The 19,738-nt window shown below is 51.2% G+C and overlaps 2 protein-coding genes across 17 annotated transcripts in view; one reads left to right on the forward strand and one right to left on the reverse strand.

Annotated features, from left to right (window-relative positions):
• The window catches only part of TEAD2 (TEA domain transcription factor 2), a 25,588-nt gene extending 22,013 nt beyond the window's left edge, over positions 1 to 3,575 (reverse strand). Inside the window, exon 1 of one of the 14 annotated variants that reach the window (XM_050772471.1) lies at positions 3,457 to 3,575. In XM_050772471.1, the coding sequence (XP_050628428.1) occupies positions 3,457 to 3,523 (67 nt within the window). In that variant the 5' untranslated portion in view covers positions 3,524 to 3,575. Of the gene's footprint in view, positions 1 to 1,837; positions 2,007 to 2,178; positions 2,298 to 3,456 lie in introns of those variants that run through there. The other 13 variants (XM_050772468.1, XM_050772465.1, XM_050772462.1 and 10 more) reach the window with 13 other exon arrangements.
• Positions 1,468 to 15,296, forward strand: DKKL1 (dickkopf like acrosomal protein 1). 3 transcript variants are annotated; one of them, XM_050772513.1, is made up of 5 exons: positions 1,468 to 1,750; positions 4,318 to 4,490; positions 5,266 to 5,406; positions 5,550 to 5,642; positions 14,899 to 15,296. In XM_050772513.1, the coding sequence occupies exons 1-5, from the start codon at positions 1,720 to 1,722 to the stop codon at positions 15,208 to 15,210; spliced, it is 750 nt and encodes a 249-aa protein (XP_050628470.1). In that variant the 5' UTR covers positions 1,468 to 1,719; the 3' UTR covers positions 15,211 to 15,296. The 3 variants fall into 3 exon arrangements, with proteins under 3 accessions (XP_050628470.1, XP_050628473.1, XP_050628472.1); XM_050772516.1 differs by lacking the exon at positions 1,468 to 1,750 and adding an exon at positions 3,312 to 3,472; XM_050772515.1 differs by lacking the exon at positions 1,468 to 1,750 and adding an exon at positions 3,602 to 3,757.
• The last annotated feature ends 4,442 nt before the right edge of the window (positions 15,297 to 19,738 follow it).

Consider the following 19,738-nt stretch of genomic DNA (forward strand, 5'->3'; position numbering starts at 1 on the left):
CACAATGATTACCCCAGAGTGATTACCCCAGAGTAATGCCGAGGGCCATGAGGGCTAAAGGTTCGGGTATGAATTATGGGTTTTAAAGAAGACAGGAGGTTGGCCGGGCGCGGTGGCTCACGCCTGTAATCCCAGCACTTTGGAAGGCCGAGGCGGGCGGATCACAAGGTCAGGAGATCGAGACCATGGTGAAACCCCGTCTCTACTAAAAATAGAAAAAATTAGCCGGGCGCAGTGGCGGGCGCCTGTAGTCCCAGCTACTCGGGAGGCTGAGGCAGGAGAATGGCGTGAACCCGGGAGGCGGAGCTTGCAGTGAGCCGAGATTGCGCCACTGCACTCCAGCTTGAGCGACAGAGCAAGACTCCGTCTCAAAAAAAAAAAAAAAAAAAAAAAAAGAAGACAGGAGGCAAAAGCTAGTGGTGGGGAAGGAAGGTGTGGGTGAAACTTTCCCAGTCCCACTCCAAGAACAGGTGCTAGGATGTGAGCAGCAGCTGCCAGAAAAGAAGAGGGGCCAAATAAGACTGAGGGGAGGTCTAGAGAGACGGGAACAGAGACTCAGAGAGAGAAGGGGACAGAGACCCAGAGAGAGAGGGGGACAGAGACCAGAGAGAGAGGGGGACAGAGACCAGAGAGAGAGGGGGACAGAGACCAGAGAGAGAGGGGGACAGAGACCCAGTGGGGGGAGACAGAGACCCAGAGACAGAGGGGGACAGAGATCAGCGAGGGGGGGGGACAGAGACCCAGAGAGAGAGGGGGACAGAGACTAGAGAGAGAGGGGGACAGAGACCCAGTGAGGTGGGGGACAGAGACCAGCGGGGGGGGACAGAGACTGAGAGAGAGAGGGGGACAGAGACTAGAGAGAGAGGGGGACAGAGACCCAGTGAGGTGGGGGACAGAGACCCAGTGGGGGGAGACAGAGACCAGAGGGAGGGGGGACAGAGACGGGGGGGGACAGAGACCCAGTGGGGGGAGACAGAGACCAGAGGGAGGGGGGACAGAGATGGGGAGGACAGAGACCCAGAGAGAGGGACAGAGACCCAGGGAGAGGGAGAGACAGAGACCAGAAAGAAGGGGACAGAGACCAGGGAGGGGGGGACAAGGACCAGAGAGAGGGGGCCAGGGACACAGAGAGAGGGAGACAGAGACCCAGAGAGAGAGAGGGACAGAGACCCAGAGAGAGAGGGGGCCAGAGCCCCAGAGAGAGGGCAACAGAGACCCAGAAAGAGGGAGACGGAGACCTAGAGAAGGTAGGGACAGAGACTCAGGGCAGCAGCTGAGGCCGAGACCAGGAGAGACACACAGAACCACAGGCTGGGGGACTGGGGCGCCCTGCCATCAGGAGAGCCAGAACAAAGGGCCCAGGCGTCCCCTCCCCCAGCTTCCCACAACCCCCATCAGGGGAGGGGCTTGCCGGCCAGGGCGACTCCCCTCCGGCACCGGGCCCCGCCCCTCCCCTCCCCCGTGCGCCGTGGGCTCTGATCCAACTCAAGTTCCCAGCGACTTTCCGGAGGCCGGGAACAGGGAAAACTTTTTCCAATACAGTCAGATCCCGCCTCCCTGGAGGCTCCATATCCTCCACAGCTTTCCCAGGACCCCAGAGTCCAGGCCCCTATTCCCCTCCTCCCGCGGACCCTAGCAGACAAAGACCCCGGGCCAAGCCCAGCGGCGCTGCGGCGTTCAGGACCCCCGTAGGCCAAAATCCCAGCCCAGCCCTCCCCCATGTGGCCAGACAAAGGGACGGTGGAGCCGGGTAAGAAAGGTCCCCCTAATTTCCCGCCCCAGACCCTAAACTTCCAAAGAGGCAAGGCTTAAGATCCAGAAAGCCTCGTAACCTCACCTCGGCCACCCCAGAGGCCCTCCCTTCTCCGTAAGAAGGACCAAATGCCCCCCAGATTACACACGGGGTCCTTCTCACTCCAAAGTGACACCGCCGCAGACACTCGCACGCCCCACACCCCGCCAGCGCCCTTGGCCCGCACCCGCTACTGCGCGCACGCCCAAACTCAGACCCAGCCGCAGGCACCCTAACTCCGCCAGAGTTCCCACTCCTCACTGAGGCTCGGTCACCGGCGCAAATTCGGGCCCCCGGGCAAAAGAAGACTGCGAACCATTCAGAGACGGTCCCGCAAAGGCACGCCTCACCTCCTAACCAGCAACTCCCCACCCCAACTCACACACCCCAAAGCAGGATCCCCGACTCCCGCCGGCGCCTTCCTACCTCCCGGCCTGGGGCTGGGGAGCCGCGGGCGGGCGGGGCGCTGCGAGGGACAAAGTTGCCGGGAGCTTTGTTTGGGAAAAGTGGGAGGGACCGGAGGGGGGGGCGGGCCCGGCCAGCGGACAGCGGGAAGGGGGATCCGACGGTGACAGTTTGGGGGAGGATTTTTGCTTTGGGAGAGATTAGTCTATCTCGGGGCTGGTAGGAACTCAGGATTTGGATGCTTGGGAAAGGAGGGGGTTTGGGGGTTCGGACTCCAGGTCAGAGGGAAAAGGCTGATAGGAGCCAGGAACTCCTGGTCTGAGGGAGGAGAGGCTGGGTGCTGGGACTCCTGGATCTGGGAGAGGAAGGGGCTGGAGATATGGGCTCCTAGGTCTGAGAGGGGACGGGGCTGGGCACCTGGAATCCCGGCTACCCTCTAGTGTTTGTGTATTGGGGGTGTGGAAGTGATACGAATACAAAGAATCTTTACTGCTCCGCCCTAAGGGTTTTTTTTGTGTGTTGTTGTTGTTTTGAGGATTGGGGTCTGGGGATGAGTTTTGACTGATTCCTATGACAACATGGTTTCCTTGTGACCTCACCACAGTTAAGAGTTGAGGGTAGGACAACCGGGAGTTTACTGGAGGCCCACGTAGGTGCAGATTCCTCATCTACAGGCTCTAGTGGACTGGAGACGGCTGGCGGCTGTCCCAGGACGGGGAAGAGCGCTTTGGTGCCTGAGAGAAGATGACTTAGGGCCCGGTCCCTTAAGGGTGAAGGGCTGGGTGTTCAAAATTACGGGACTAGAGGGGGCTGGAGTCCGGACCTGAGGTCCTCATGGAAAAGGGAAGTCTGATTCCGGGTTCCTTGGCAGATGAAATATACGGCTGGATTTAGGGTTTCCGGAGAGAACGGGACTTTTTAGTGGAACCGGAGCGGGAAAACCAGAAGGGACACGGAGAAAAGGTTCCGAGACCGATACACAACTAGAGTGAGAACTAAAAGGGCTGCTCGTACTCAGGTGTCTCCAGTAAGAGGAGCCTAGTCCTGGAACTCGGGGTGCTGAGGGCAAGATCTGGGACGCAGGGGAGGGGCCCAGTGCAGGGGTGTGGCTTTCAGCCAAGGGGCGTGGCCATCTGAGATAGGGCGGGACTCCGAAACGAGGGCCGCAGAGAACACCTCCAGGACTTGGTCTCCAGGACTGAGGTCAACTGACAGGGGCGTGGTCTGACGGCGTGGGCGTGGCCAGGGAATGAACTCACGGCTCTGGCTTAAGAGGTGTGGTGAACGAAGGATGGGGCGTGGCTCTGTCACCAAGGGCGTGGTCATGGAATAGAGGCCGGGGCTCCTGGGTGAGGCCGGCAAGTTTGGAGCGTAGTCAGACAATAGGGGCGTGGCTACGGCTCGCGTAGCGCAACCAACGCTCTGGACCAGACCTGGGCTCGAGACCATAACTGTTCGGGTTTAACAGTCCGTGGGCGGCCGGAATCCGGGAGTCCGGTGACCGGGCTGTGGTCTAGCATAAAGACGGAGCCCAGAAGAAGGGGCGGGGTATGGGAGAAGGTGAGGATTGAGATCTGGTCGTGAATGTGGGAGAAAGTGAGGAAAAGACCATTGGATGAGGCCGGGTGCTGTGGCTTACGCCTGTAATCCCAACACTTTGGGAGGCCCAGGTGGTCGGACCACTTAAGGAATTCGAGACCAGCCTGGGCAATGTGTCGAAACCCCGTCTCTACAAAAAATACAAAAATTAGCCGGGCGTGGTTGTGCGCGCCTGTGGTCCCAGCTACTTTGGGGGGCTGAGGTGGGAGAATCACCTGAGCCCGGGGAGGTCGAGGCTGCAGTGAGCCGTGATTGTGCCACTGTACTCCAGCCTGGACGACAGAGTCTCGGTCTCAAAAAAAAAAGTATATGAGACAGAACCCAGAAGAGCCGGACCTGGGAGAAGAGGGGGCCTGGCAGGGTGGAGGGTGTGGGAATAGAAGAAAGCAGCAGTGGGGGAAATGAGCGCGGTGTGAGAGTTGCCTGAACTGGGGAGGCGGCCTGGGCAAGGTGCTGGAGAGGGGCGTCTTGGGTGGGGGCGTGGCCACTGCCCGGGGCTCTGACCCCGACCCTTGCCACAGCCTCCCCGTCTGCACCCACAATGCGGCATCGGCTGGTCCTGCTGCTGCTCCTCTCTGCCCTGGTGACCCCCTCCACTGCAGCCCCTATCCACGATGCTGATGCCCAAGAGAGCTCCTTGGGTCTTACAGGCCTCCAGAGCCTACTCCAAGGCTTCAGCCGACTTTTCCTGAAAGTAAGTGATAGCGGAGGGATGGGGAAAGAAGTACTGAGAAGAGGTTCAGGGACGCAGAGTGGGAGATGGTTCCGGGCCAGGCAGGGGGCCAGGCAGGATGAGAGTCAAAGGGACAGAGAGAGAGGGCAACAGGGAGACCAAGAGATAGGAAGAGGGAAGGGGCTGGGCCCAGGCTATAATCGCAGCACTTTGGGAGGCTGAGGCAGAAGGATCATTTGAGCCCAGTAGTTGGAGACCAGTCTGGGCAACATAGTGAGACCCTCATCTGTACAAAAAAATATGAAAAATAGTTGCAGGTGCATGCGCCTGTAATCCCAGTTGCTTGGAAGGCTGAGGCAGAAGGATCCCTTGAGCCCAGGAGGTCGAGGCTGCAGTAAGCCATGATCGCACCACTGCACTCTAGCCTGGATGACGTAACAGGGAGACCCTGTCTCTAAATAAATAAAGATATACGTGCATAAATAAGAGAGGAAAGGTAACAGGCAAAGAGAGAGGGAGATGGGACAGAGACAAGAGACTGGGGAAAGAGACAGGAGGAGAGAGGGATGGGGACAGAAGAGGAACAGGGATAGTAAGGCAATGGGACTGAGAATAGAGACAGAATTGATGGGAGATGGAGGCCGGAGGTTAGGCCCTAAGTATCAGAGGGCAGAAAGTAAAGGGGATGGGAGGGACTTGGGGCCAGGCCTCGGGAGCATCCTAGCAGGGCTGCAGAAGGGGCTGTACTGGGGAGATGTGAGGTCCAGCAGCTCACCAGTCCCTCCTCTGGCCCCAGGGTAACCTGCTTCGGGGCATAGACAGTTTCTTCTCTGCCCCCATGGACTTCCGGGGCCTCCCTAGGAACTACCACAAAGAGGAGAACCAGGAGCACCAGCTGGGGAACAACACCCTCTCCAGCCACCTCCAGATCGACAAGGTGCCTATGCAGGGAAGCCCTTCCTGGTGTCCCTGTGGGATCCCTCCATCCCTTCATCCCTCGTGCTGCAGTATCTGTTGGGAGGGAAGGAGGGCAGAGGAGGAAAGCAGGTTTGCTCTCACTCTCTCATTGGATCCTCACAGATGACCGACAACAAGACAGGAGAGGTGCTGATCTCCGAGAATATGGTGGCATCCATCCAACCAGCAGAGGGGAGCTTCGAGGGTGACTTGAAGGTTAGGACATGCCCCGCCGTCAAAGTGTCAGGCCCAAACATTTTGGTTTTGTTTTTTTTTTCTTTTTTAAAGCAGAGTCTCACTCTGTTGCCCAGGCTGGAGTGCAGTGGCATGATCTCAGCTCACTGCAACCTCTGCCTCCCGAGTTCAAGTAATTCTCCTGCCTCAAGCTCCCTAGTAGCTGGAATTACAGGCGCCCGCCACCATGCCTAGCTAATTTTTAGTATTTTTTTTAGTAGAAATAGGGTTTCTGCATGTTGGTCAGGCTGGTCTCGAACTCCTGACCTCAAGTGATCTGCCCACCTTGGCCTTCCAAAGTGCTGGGATTATAGGCATGAGCCACCGTGCCTGGCGAGGCCCTAACATTTTCTGTAGTTTAGGAGGACAAGAAGAACTGACCCTCCTTCTCCTCCGTGTGGAACTTCCTCCTTCTGAGCCTGTTTTGCCGTCTCTCAAGCTGGGCAATCCAACTGTCAGAAATGAGATTTTTCGACCTCAGAATACATCCCCAAGGGTTTGGTAGACCGTAGAGGGCTTTGTGAGTGTCAAAGTGGGTTTTTTTTTTGTTTTGTTTTGTTTTGTTTTGTTTTGTTTTGTTTTGAGACGGAGTCTCGCTCTGTCGCCCAGGCTGGAGTGCAGTGGCGCGATCTCGGCTCACTGCAAGCTCCGCCTCCCGGGTTCACGCCATTCTCCTGCCTCAGCCTCCCGAGTAGCTGGGACTACAGGCGCCCACAACCGCGCCCGGCTAATTTTTTGTATTTTTAGTAGAGATGGGGTTTCACTGTGGTCTCGATCTCCTGACCTTGTGATCCGCCCGCCTCGGCCTCCCAAAGTGCTGGGATTACAGGCGTGAGCCACCGCGCCCGGCCCTTTTTTTTTTTTTTTTTTTTTTTAACTACATAATAGTCAAGTGTTTCTATGAGCACCAAAATGTCTTATAAACCAAGAAGGGTTTTTAATTCTAAGGGCTTGGAAAGCTTCACCCTCATACACCCCAAAGTGTGTTTTTGTCTCAAAGTAAGTGCTCTGCAAACTTCAGAGTATTTTTCAATCTATCCCAAAGTGGTTGGTAAACATCTCCGTTATAAACTCCAAAATGTTTTTTGTTGTTGTTTTGTTTTGTTTTTTGAGAATGGAGTCTTGCTGTGTCACCCATGCTGGAGTGCAGTGGCACAATCTCAGCTCACTGCAACCTCCACCTCCCAGATTAAAATGATCCTTCCACCTCAGCCTCCTGAATAGCTGGGACTACACGCACAGACCACCACACCCAGCTAATTTTTGTATTTTTAGTAGAGACGGGGTTTCTTTTTTTTTTTTTTTTTTTTTTTGAGACGGAGTCTCGCTCTGTCGCCCAGGCTGGAGTGCAGTGGCGCGATCTCGGCTCACTGCAAGCTCTGCCTCCCGGGTTCACGCCATTCTCCTGCCTCAGCCTCCCGAGTAGCTGGGACTACAGGCGCCCACAACCGCGCCCGGCTAATTTTTTGTATTTTTAGTAGAGACGGGGTTTCACCGTGGTCTCGATCTCCTGACCTTGTGATCTGCCCGCCTCGGCCTCCCAAAGTGCTGGGATTACAGGCGTGAGCCAGCCACCGCGCCCGGTCGAGACGGGGTTTCACCATGTTTCCCAGGCTGGTCTCAAACTCCTGAGCTCAGGCAATCCGCCCACCTCTGCCTCCCAAAGTGCTAGGATTACAGGCATGAGCCACCACACCCAGCCCAAAATGTGATTTTTTTTTTTTTTTTTTGAGATGGAGTTTCACCCTGTCACCCAGGCTACAGTGCAATGGCACAATCTCAGCTCACTGCAACCTCTGCCACTGAGGTTCAAGTGATTCTCCAGACTTAGCCTCCCAAGTAGCTGGGACTACAAGTACACACCACCACGTCTGGCTAATTTTTGTATTTTTAGTGTAGACGGGGTTTCACCATGTTGACCAGGCTGGTCTTGAACTCCTGACCTCAGGTGATCTTCCTGCCTTGGCCTCCCAAAGTTCTGTGATTATAGGCATGAGTCACTGCGCCTGGCCCAATATGTCATTTTTAATACTGAAGAGCTTTATGAATGCTAAATGCTTTGTGTATTTCACCTTTGGTAAACTTTTCTTTTTTTCTTGAAGTCTCACTCTTGTTCCCCAGGCTGGAGTGCAATGGCGCGATCTTGGCTCACTACAACCTCCACCTCCCGGGTTCAAGCGATTCTCCTGCCTCAGCCTCCTGTATAGCTGGGATTACAGGCACCTGCCACCACGCCTAATTTTTCTATTTTTAGAGAGACAGGGTTTCATCATGTTGGCCAGGCTGGTCTCAAACTCCTGACCTCAGGTGATCCAACTGCGTCGGCCTCCCAAGGTGCTGGGATTATAAGTGTGAGCCACCATGCCCGGCCACCTTTGGTAAACTTCTACAAGTGATTGTAATCATGAAGTGCTTTGCAAAATCAGGATATTTTTAATCCTGAAAAGTTTTAAGAAACCAAAAGAGCTTGATAAATCCATATGATACCCATGTACACCCATGCAATATCTTCATTTTTAAAATGTTTATTTAAAATTTTATTTTAAAAATTTCAGGACAGGCGCAGTGGCTTACACCTGTAATCCCAGAACTTTGGGAGGCTGAGGCAGAAGGATGACTTGAGCCCAGGAGTTTGAGATCACCCTGGGCAATACAGCAAGTCCTCATCTCTACAAAAAAATGTAAAAAGTAGGCCAGGCACTCTGGCTCATGCCTGTAATCCCAGCACTTTGGGAAGCTGAGGCAGGCAGATTGCCTGAGCTCAGGAGTTCGAGAACAGCCTGGGCAACACAGTGAAACCTGTCTCTACTAAAATACGAAAAATTAGCCGGGCATGGTGGCCTGCACCTGTAGTCCCAGCTACTCTGAAGGCTGAAGCAGAAGAATTTCTTGAACCCGGGAGGCAGAGGTTGCAGTGAGCCAAGATCATGCCACGCACTCCAGCCTGGGGGACAGAGTAAGACTCTGTCTCCAAAAAAAAAAAAAAAAAAAATCAAAAAAGCAGCCAGGTGTGGTGGTGCGTGCTGTGGTTCCAGCTACCCAGGAGCCTGAGGTGGGAGGATTGCTTGAGACCAGGAGGTTGAGGCTAAAGTGGGCCCAGATCATGCCACTGCACTCTAGCCTGGGCAACAGAGTGAGACTCTGTCTCAATCAATCAATCAATCAATAAAATTTCAAGCCTACAGAAAAGTTTTTTTTTTTTTAAACATATTTTATTATTTTGGAAATGAGTCACCCTGTGTCACCCAGGCTGGAATGTAGTGGTGCCATCTTGGCTCACAGCAACCTCCACTTTCCAGGTTGTGGAAAGTAAAAAGTTTCTCTGTAAAGTTTTTTTTTTTTTATTAAATAATAAATCATAAGTGTTAGAGATAATAGTTTTTTTAAAACTAACTTTTTTTAAGCCTCTTTGCTTTGTGTTAATAATGCTTTCTTAAACTGTATCTTATGTAGTTGTTAGATATAAGGAAATAAGTACATTCTGTGTCCTTGTACTTTTTTTTTTTTTTTTGAGACGGAGTCTTGCTCTGTCCCCAGGCTGGAGTGCAGTGGAGCCATCTCGGCTCACTGCAAGCTCCACCTCCCAGGTTTACACCATTCTGCCTCAGTCTCCCTAGTAGCTGGGACTACAGGCGTCCGCCACCACGCCCGGCTAATTTTTTGTATTTTTAGTGGAGACAGGGTTTCACCTTGTTAGCCAGGATGGTCTCGATCTCCTGACCTCGTGATCTGCCCGCCTCGGCCTCCCAGAGTGCTGGGATTACAGGTGTGAGCCACTGCGCCCGGCCTGTGTCCTTGTACTTTAACCAAGATATTTGGTCTCGACATGCTCAAGCATGTCCCGGCTCACAGCTTATGCCCCTTCCTCATTAGGAAATGTTATTACTTCTCTAAGTCTTTTCGCAAGCAACTTCCTCTTTTCCTTTGTTCTTCATTGCCTTTACTTATTTAAGAAAGTTTTTTAAGTTGTTAGCTAATTGGGTTTAGCTTAGACTGTGAGATCCAGCTCCAACCAATGGAGACAGGACATAGCAGTAAGGACCCAACACATAAGGGACAAATATTCCTGCCTTTCTTTGTTCATTGTGCTCTTGCGGCAGGATTGCTGATGGGCAGCACCCTTTCTGCAGAAAGTAAAATTGCCTTGCTGAGAAAACTTTTTGTCTGAATGCTGATTTTTCCTTGCGACACCAAGAAATAAGCATTTTAATTCTGACACAGATTCAAGCAATTCTCCTGCCCCAACCTCCCAAGGAGCAAGGATAACAGGCATGCACTACAACATCTGGCTAATGTGTCTTTTGTTTGTTTGCTTTTTGTATTTTTAGTAGAGAAGAGGTTTTGCCATGTTGGCCGGGCTGGTCTTGAACTCCTGACCTTGGGTGATCTGCCCACCTTGGCCTCCCAAAGTGCTGGGATTACAGGCAAGAGAATTTTTTTTTTATTGAGACGGAGTCTTGCTCTGTTGCCCAGGCTGGAGTGCAGTGGCGCGATCTCAGCTCACTGCAAGCTCTGCCTCCTGGGTTCACACCATTCTCCTGCCTCAGCCTCCCAAGTAGCTGGGACTCAGGCGCCCACCACCACACCCAGCTAATTTTTTTGTCTTTTTTAGTCGACGGGGTTTCACTGTGTTAGCCAGGATGGTCTCGATCTCCTGACCTCATGATCCGCCCGCCTTGGGCTCCCAGAGTGCTGGGATTACAGGCATGAGCCACCACGCCTGGCCTGTATCGTTTTCTTAATGACTTACCTTAGTTTCTAAGAAATCCGTGGTACAGTAAGTTATATTAAGACATAGTATTTTTATGAGTTTTTTTTTAATTATTATACTTTAGGTTCTAGGGTGCATGTGCAGAACGTGCAGATTTGTTGCACAGGTGCATGTGCCATGGTGTTTTGCTGCACCCATCAGCCTGTCACCTGCATTGGGTGTTTCTCCTGATGCTATCCCTCCCCTGGCCCCCCACCCACAACAGGCCCTGGTGCATGATGTTCCCCTTCCTGTGTCCATGTGTTCTTATTGTTCAGTTCCCACTTGTGTGTGAGAACATGCAGTGTTTGGTTTTCTACTCTTGTGTTGGTTTGTTGAGAATGATGGTTTCCAGTTTCATCCATGTCCCTGCAAAGGACATGAACTCATTCTTTTCTGTGGCCAAGTAGTATTCCATGGTATATATGTGCCACATTTTCTTTATCCAGTCTATCACTGATGGAGATTTAGGTTGGTTCCAAGTCTTTGCTATTGTGAATAGTGCTGCAATAAACATACATGTGCATGTGTCTTTTAAAAAAAAAAAAAAAATACAATAAATATCCCTACAGTCTCTTTTCCATAAACCAAAATTTCTCAAGGTTGGCATCATTGGCACGTGAAGCTGGATAATCTTTGTTGTAGGAGCTGCCCTGTGCACTGTTGGATGTTTGGTAATATCCCTGGGCTCTATACCCACTAGAGAGAAGTTGCCTCCTGCTGGGCACGGTGGCTCACACCCGTAGTCCCAGCACTTTGGGAGGCAGAGACGGGGATCATGAGGTCAGGAGTTCAAGACCAGCTTGGCTAACACAGTGAAACCCTATCTCTACTAAAAATACAAAATATGGGGCCAGGCGAGGTGGCTCATACCTGTAATCCCAGCAGTTTGGGAGGTTGAGGCAGGCAGATCATGAGGTCAGGAGTTTGAGACCATCCTGGCTAACACAGTGAAATTCTGTCTCTACTAAAAATACAAAAGAAATTAGCCAGGCTTGGTGGCGGGCACCTGTAGTCCCAGCTACTCAGGAGGCTGAGGCAGGAGAATGGCGTGAACCTGGGAGGCAGAGCTTGCAGTGAGCCGAGATCGCACTACTGCACTCCAGCCTGGGCGACAAAGCGAGACTCCATCTCAAAAAAAAAAAAAAAAAAATACAAATATGGCCAGGAGCGGTGGCTCATGCCTATAATTCCAGCACTTTGGGAGGCCGAGGCGGGCAGATCACCTGAGGGCAGGAGTTTGAGACGAGCCTGACCAACATGGAGAAACCCTGTCTTTACTAAAAATACAAAATTAGCCAGGTATGGTGGCGCATGCCTGTAATCCCAGCTACTCGGAAGGATGAAGCAGGAGAATCATTTGAACCCAGGAGGTGGAGGTCACAGTGAGTGAAGATAGCACCATTGCACTCCAACCTGGGCAACAAGAGCAAAACTCTGTCTCAAAAAATAAGTAAATAAATAGGCTGGGTATGGTGGCTCACACCTGTAATCCTAGCACTTTGGCAGGCCAAGGCAGGTGGATCACCTGAGGTCAGGAAGTCGAGACCAGCCTGGCCAACATGGTGAAACCCTGTCTCTACAAAAATACAAAAAATTAGCAGGGCGTGGTAGCAGGCAACTCTAACCCCAGCTACTTGGCAGGCTGAGGTAGGAGAAATGCTTGAACCTGGGAGGCAGAGGTTGCAGTGAGAGGGGATTGTGCCATTGCACTCCAGCCTGGGCAACAAGAGTGAAACGCTGTCTCAAAAAAATAAAAAATACAAATACAAAAAGTTAGCTGGGCGTGGTGGCAGGCGCCTGTAATCCCAGCTACTCAAGAGGCTGAGGCAGAAGAATTGCTTGAACTGGGGAGGCAGAGGTTGCAGTAAGCCGAGATTGTACCATTACACTCCAGCCAGGTGACAGTGCAAGGCTCTGTCTCCAAAAAAAAAGAGAAGTAGCCTCCTCACCTGCACCGATTTTAACACCCAAAAATCTCTCCAAACTTCGGTTGAGAACCCCCGGCCTAGATTGTAGCTTCTTAACATTTTATCTATTTGTATTTTTTTTTTATTTCTGAACCATATAACAGTAAACGGCTGACATCATGACACTTCACCCATAAATACTTCAGCAGACACTCCTGAGACTGATATATTCTCCCACAAGACCACACTACCATTTTGTTTCTTTATTTTATTTTATTTTATTTTTTGAGACCAAGTCTCACTCTGTTACCCAGGCACAATCTCGGCTCACCACAACCTCCATCTCCTGGGGTCAAGCGATTCTCCTGCCTTAGCCTCCTGAGTACCTGGGATTAAAGGTGTGTGCTACCGCTCCTGGCTAATTTTTGTATTTTTAGTAGAGACGGGGTTTTGCCATGTTGGCCAGGCTGTTCTCAAACTCTCAACCTCAGATGATCCACCCATCTTGGCATCCCAAAGTGCTGGGATTACAGGCGTGAGCCAACGCACCTGGCCCACAGTACCATGTTCACACCCAAGAAAATGTGGCTATCAAACTGTTTTGGGTGTTTGTTTGTTTGTTTGGAGGTGGAGTCTCACTCTGTCACCCAGACTGGAGTGCAGTGGTACAATCTCAGGTCACTGCAACCTCCACCTCCCAAATTCAAGAGATTCTCCCGCCTCAGCCTCCGAATAGTTGGGATTACAGGCACACACCACCAAACCTGGCTAATTTTTGTATTTTTAGTAGAGATGGGGTGTCACCATATTGCCCAGGCTGGTGTCAAACTCCTGACCTCAAGTGATCCACCCGCCTCAGCCTCCCAAAGTGCTGTGATTACAGGCATAAGCCACCATGTCTGGCCTATCCAACTGTTACTGTGGTATTACTTTGCTAGGGTTACTGTAACAAAGTACCACAAACTGGGTGGTTCAAACAGAAATTGATGGTCTCACAATTCTGGAGGCTGGATATTCAAGATCAGGATGTCAGCAGGGCTGGTTCCTTCTGAGGCTGTGAGGGACAATCTGGTGCTTTGCTGGCCACCTTTGGTGTTCTTTGGTTATGAAAGCATCATCCTGATCTCTGCCTTTGTCTCCATCTTCTGTACTCCCTGTGTGCATTTGTGTCCGAATTTTCCCTTAGCATAACACCACCAGTCACAGGCCAGGCACAATGGCTCACACCTGTAATCCCAGCACTTTGGGAGGCTTGGCGGGCGGATTACCTGAGGTCAGGAGGTCGAGACCAACCTGACCAACATGGTGAAACCCTGTCTCTACTAAAAATGCAAAAATTAGCTGGCATGGTGGCATGCCCCTGTAATCCCAGCTATTCTGGAGGCTGTGGTGGGAGAATTGCTTGAACCCAGGAGGCGGAGGCTGCAGTGAGCTGAGATTGTGCCACTGCACTCCAGCCTAGGCTACAGAGCGAGACTCCATCTCAAAAAAAAAAAAAAGAAAAAAAGAACACCAGTCATGTTGGATTAGGGCCCAACCTAACGACCTCATCGTCACCAATTATATCTGCAATGACCCTAGTTCTAAATAAGGCCACATTCTAATGTATTAGAGGTTAGGATTTCAAAATATGAATCTGGGGAGGAAAGAATATAGTTTCTGGATCTTGCTCTGTTGCCCAGGCTGGAGTGCAATGGCACGATCTTGACTCACTACAGCCTTTGCCTCCCAGGTTCAAGTGATTCTCCTGCCTTAGCCTCCCGAGTAGCTGGGATTACAGGAGCGTGCCACCATACCCAGCTCATTTTCATATTTTTAGTAGAGATGGGATTTCGTCATGTTGGCCAGGATGGTCTCAAACTCCTGACCTCAAGTGATCTGCCCACCTCAGCCTCGCGAAGTGCTGGGATTATAGGCATGAGCCACCAGCCACCGTGTCTGGCCAGAAGGAAACAATTTAACACCTAACAATCTCCTGCAGGGCTTCTCAGACCTCATCTTACTAAAAGGCAGACTGACTCAGCAGGTCTGGGTGGGGTGGGACCTATTAATTTGCATACCTCACAACAGCAGCCCACCCTTTGAATTGCAAGGACCGAATAGACACTCAGTCCATATTCAAACTTTCTCCCTCGACTCAAAGCTGTCCTTGAAAGCTTTTGATTCATGATCAATGAAGGATCACACATTGCATTTATGGTCATGAGTCTTCAGTAAACCCAAGAGCTTTTAGTCCCAAAGTGCTTTGTACATTTCAAACTGCTACCCTCTAAACCTCAGAGAGGATTTAATCCTAAAGTGCTCTATAATCCCAACAGGCATTATAATCCCTGAAGTGCTCTATTTCCTCCCTTTTGAAAGCCCTCAAACAAATTTTCCAATCCCAAAGCATTCTACAAACCTCAGAGTATTTGTAATCCTTAAGTGTAAACCCAAGTGCTTTGTAAACCTCAAACAGGGCTTTTGAACCCACAAAGCATCCTGTCATCTGCAAAGTGGGCTGAATAGGTTAGTGGGGACTGACCATCCTGGGGTGCTATTTGGAGTATGAGAGAGTCTCCTTGTTCTTCCTCCCCAGGTACCCAGGATGGAGGAGAAGGAGGCCCTGGTACCCATCCAGAAGGCCATGGACAGCTTCCATGCAGAACTCCATCCCCGGGTGGCCTTCTGGATCATTAAGCTGCCACGGCGGAGGTCCCACCAGGATGCCCTGGAGGGCGGCCACTGGCTCAGCGAGAAGCGACACCGCCTGCAGGCCATCCGGGATGGACTCCGCAAGGGGACCCACGAGGATGTCCTAGAGGAGGGGACCGAGAGCTCCTCCCACTCCAGGCTGTCCCCCCGAAAGACCCACTTACTGTACATCCTCAGGCCCTCCCGGCAGGTGTAGGGGTGGGGACCGGGGAGCACCTGCCTGTACCCCCATCAGACCCTGCCCCAAGCACCATATGGAAATAAATTTCTTTCTTACATCTACCACCACCATCTCCTTTCGGCATTTATCCCCAAGCCCCTGCCAACTGGACCATGGCAAGGGCCCCCAGTCCCAGCTCTGAGCATGACAGCTGGCTGTGCTAGCTCTTGCCTAAGTCTACCAGGCTTGATTTTCTCATTCAGGCATTGTCTATGCTCTAGCTCCATCTGTCCACTCAGCACCCAACCCTGTCACCTCCAGCCCTGTATGCACTCCCAACTCTTAGCTTTTTTTTTTTTTTTTTTTTTTTTTTGGAAACAGGGTCTCACTCTGTTACCCAGGCTGGAGTGCAGTGGCGCAATCACAGCTCACTGCAGCCTCGACCTCCCAGGCTCAGGCGATCCTCCCACCTCAACCTCTCTCAGTAGCTGGGACCACAGGCATGCGCTACCACCCCCAGCTAATTGTTGTATTATTTAACATAGGGATCTCCCTATGTTGCTCAGGCTCATCTTGAACTCCTGGGCTCAAGTGATCCCTTCACCTCGACCTCTCAAAGTGCTGGGATTACAGGCTTGAGCCACTGTGCCTGGCCCCCAACTCTTTCACTCCAGACCTGTCTGTTTACGTGGCCCCTGTACTGTTACTGCCATAACAAATGGGCACAAACTTGGAAACGTAAAACAACACAAATGCATTATTTCACGTATCATCCTGGTCAGAAATCCAGGATGGCTCCACCAGCCCTCACCTCTGGGTTTCACAGGGTGTCAGCCACCTGAGCTCTCACTGGGAGGCTCTGGGAAGAAGCTTCTTTCAAGCTCATTCAGATTTTCAGCAGAATCGAATTCTGGGCTTCTGGGACTGAGGTCCCCATGTTCTCACTGGCTGTCAGCTGGGGGCCACCAACCCTTAGCTCCAAGAGGCCTCTCTCCGGTTACTGCAGGTGCACCTGACATCCCAGAGCCACAGCCCAGTGTCATGGCGGGACTCTGACTTCCCCTTGTGTCCCATCTCTGGTATACCTTCCTCTTCTGGCTGAGACAGTCCTCTGCTTTGAAGGGCTCATGTGATTGGACTGGACCTTCCTGGACAACATACTTACAGGTTCCAGGAATTAGAGGGTGACCATCTTTGGGGGACCACTATCCAGCCCCACTCAGGTCCTTCCCATGTCATCTCCAGCCTCGACTCTGTTGTGTCCACACCCGCCTATCCTAGTCTTCATCTTCTCATTCCAACTCACCCCGATGGAAGGACTCTATCTCCAACTTGCTATTTCCCTCTTTGTCCCTCTATCTGACCCTCCCTGCTCACCACCCCAAACTCCCTCACTTCCAGGCCTGATGCCTCGTCCAAACTTTGGAAGCTCACAGAGCTTGCCTTTGGTGGTCTGTCCACTTTGCCCTTCCCCAGAGCATTTCCTGTCCCCTCTGAGAATCCTCCATCATGACCCATCAAGGAGAAGGCTGATCTGATCCTCCCCAGTGCTGAGTCCCATCTAGGACCTGGACATGGCATGTACTCTCTCCCTTGAGGCCCAAGCTGAGCGCTGGATCACCCCATAGACTCACACACTCAGGAACCCAACAGTGAGTACAATGAATGCAAGTCAACGTTTTTTTTTTTTTTTTTTTTTTTTTTGAGACGGAGTCTCGCTCTGTCGCCCAGGCTGGAGTGCAGTGGCACAATCTCGGCTCACTGCAAGCTCCGCCCCCCGGGTTCAAGCCATTCTCCTGCCTCAGCCTCCCAAGTAGCTGGGACTACAGGCGCCCGCCACCATGCCCGGCTAGTTTTTTGTATTTTTTTCTTTTTAGTAGAGACGGGGTTTCACGGTGTTAGCCAGGATGGTCTCGATCTCCTGACCTTGTGATCCACCCGCCTCGGCCTCCCAAAGTGCTGGGATTACAGGCTTGAGCCACCGCGCCCAGCCCTTTTTTTTTTTTTTTTTTTAAACAGAGTCTTGCTCTGTCGCCCAGGCTGGAGTGCAGTGACATGATCTCAACTCACTATGATCACCGCCGCCACCCAAGTTCAAGTGATTCTCATGCCTCAGCCTCCCAAGTAGCTCACCACCACACCCAGCTAATTTTTGTATTTTTAGTAGAGATGGGGTTTTACCATGTTGGCCAGGCTAGTCTCAAACTCCCAACCTCAGGTGATCTGCCTGCCTCATCCTCTCAAAGTGCTGGGATTACAGGCATGAGCTACCACGCCCAGCCAAGTTTGGCTGCTTCTAAGGCGTCTCTCCTTGGGTTGAGGATGGCTGCTTTCTCACTGTATCCTCACATTGTGTTTTTTTGTTTTGTTTTGTTTTGTTTTTGAGACAGAGTCTTGCTCTGTCACCCAGGCTGGATGAAGTGCAGTGGCGTGATCTCCGCCTTTCAGGTTCAAGAGATTCTTCTGTCTCAGCCTCCCAAGTAGCTGGGACTACAGGCACACACTATCATGCCCGGCTAATTTTTGTATTTTTTAGTAGAGACAGGGTTTCACCATATTGGCCAGGCTGTTCTCAAACTCTAACCTCATGATCCACCCACCTTGGCCTCCCAAAGTGCTGGGATGACAGGCGTGAGCCACTGCACCCGGCCCACATTGGCTTTTATTTGCAATCCTAGAATAGGGCAGTACCTCATTCTGTAAAAGTAGAATGAGTGTTCCCATGAGCCGAGCAGAGAAGGGTGGTTTCCGATCTCGGCTCACTGCAATCTATACCTCCCGGGTTCAAGTGATTCTCCTGCCTCAGCCTCCTGAGTAGCTGGGATTAAAGGCTCCTGCTGCCACACCCAGCTAATTTTTGTATTTTTAGTAGAGACGGGGTTTCACCATGTTCGCCAGGCTGGTCTCGAACTCCTGACCTCAAGTGATCCACCCACCTCAGCCTCCCAAAGTGCTGGGATTACAGGCGTGAACTACTGTGCCTGACCAGGGATTACGTTTCTTTTTCATTTTTTTTTTTAATTTTTTTATTACAGAACAATTATCTGTCATCAAACTATCAGATTCGTTTTGAATACCTCCTTTTTTTTTTTTTTTTTTTTTTCCTTTGAGATGGAGTCTCGCTCTGTCGCCCAGGCTGGAGTGCAGTGGCGCGATCTCAGCTCACTGCAACCTCTGCCTCCCGGGTTCAAGCGATTCTCCTGCCTCAGCCTCCTGAGTAGCTGGGACTATAGGCACCCACCACCATGCCCAGCTAATTTTTTGTATTTTTAGTAGAGACAGAGTTTCACCATGTTAGCCAGGATGGTCTCCATCTCCTGACCTCATGATCCGCCTGCCTCAGCCTCCCAAAGTGCTGGGATTACAGGTGTGAAACACCGTGCCCGGCCCCAATTGATTATTTCAAAGTTATTTTACTTGTGGCCAGGTGTGGAGGCTCATGCCTGTACCCCAGCATTTTAGAAGGCTAAGGCGGGTGGATCATCTGAGGTCAGGTGTTCCAGACCAGCCTGGCCAACACAGTGAAACCACGTCTCTACTAAAAATACAAAAAATTAGCCGGGCATGGCAGTGGGTGCCTGTAATCCCAGCTACCCAGGAGGCTGAGGCAGAAGAATTGCTTGAACCCAGGAGGCAGAGGTTGCAGTGAGCCGAGATCACGCCATTACACTCCAGCCTGGGCAACAGAGCAAGACTCCGTCTCAAAAAACAAACAAACAAACAAACAAAGTTACTTTACTTGTAAAGGTTAAAACAGAGGGGACTTCCTTATCATGCTAGCTAGAAGATGTGGCTGTTATTTCTCTCTCTCCTGTCTCCTCTAAATTCTCAGAGGTCAGATAATTTAGTTTCAGCTTGCTGACATGGAACTGTAGCATGAGTGACTCCGCTGGTCTCTTGGGCCTAGTGCAGGAGCTCAGTCCAAACCAATGGCTTCCTATAAAGTTTATTTAGCAAGGCAAATCTACAGAGACAGAAAGCAGATTCATGGTTATGTGGGGCTTCAGGGAAAGGAAGGTTGAGTTAAGGATAATGGCTAAGAGATGTGGGGCTTTGTTTCGGAGTGGTGAAAATGTTCTAAAATTAATTGTGATGATTGTAGAACTCTGTGAGTATACTGAAAACCACTGAATTATACACTTTAAATGGGTAAACTATGTGGTGTGTGAATGATGACTCAATAAAGCTGTTAAAGCAATTAGTTAATTAACAATTCTATTAAACAGTTTACCCTGAACAACTCAGGGTTTAGGGGACTAACCCCCTGCGAAGGAAAAAATCTGAAGATCAATTTTGACTCCCCAAAACCTTAATGACTAATAGCGTGCTATTGACCAGAAGCTTTACATAAACACTAGATGAACACATATTTTTTATGATATATGTTTTCTGGGATTTTTTTTTTTTTTTTTTTTTTTATACAGGATCTTGCCCTGTCACCCAGGGTGGAGTGCAGTGGCACGATCATAGCTCACTCCAGCCTCGACCTCCCTGGTTCAAGCGATCCCCCCTCCTCAGCCTCCCAGGTAGCCAGGACCACAGGTAAAGCTCTCACAACCACACC

The sequence above is a fragment of the Macaca thibetana genome, chromosome 19 (assembly GCF_024542745.1).
Source record: "Macaca thibetana thibetana isolate TM-01 chromosome 19, ASM2454274v1, whole genome shotgun sequence".
Lineage (NCBI taxonomy): Eukaryota > Metazoa > Chordata > Mammalia > Primates > Cercopithecidae > Macaca > Macaca thibetana.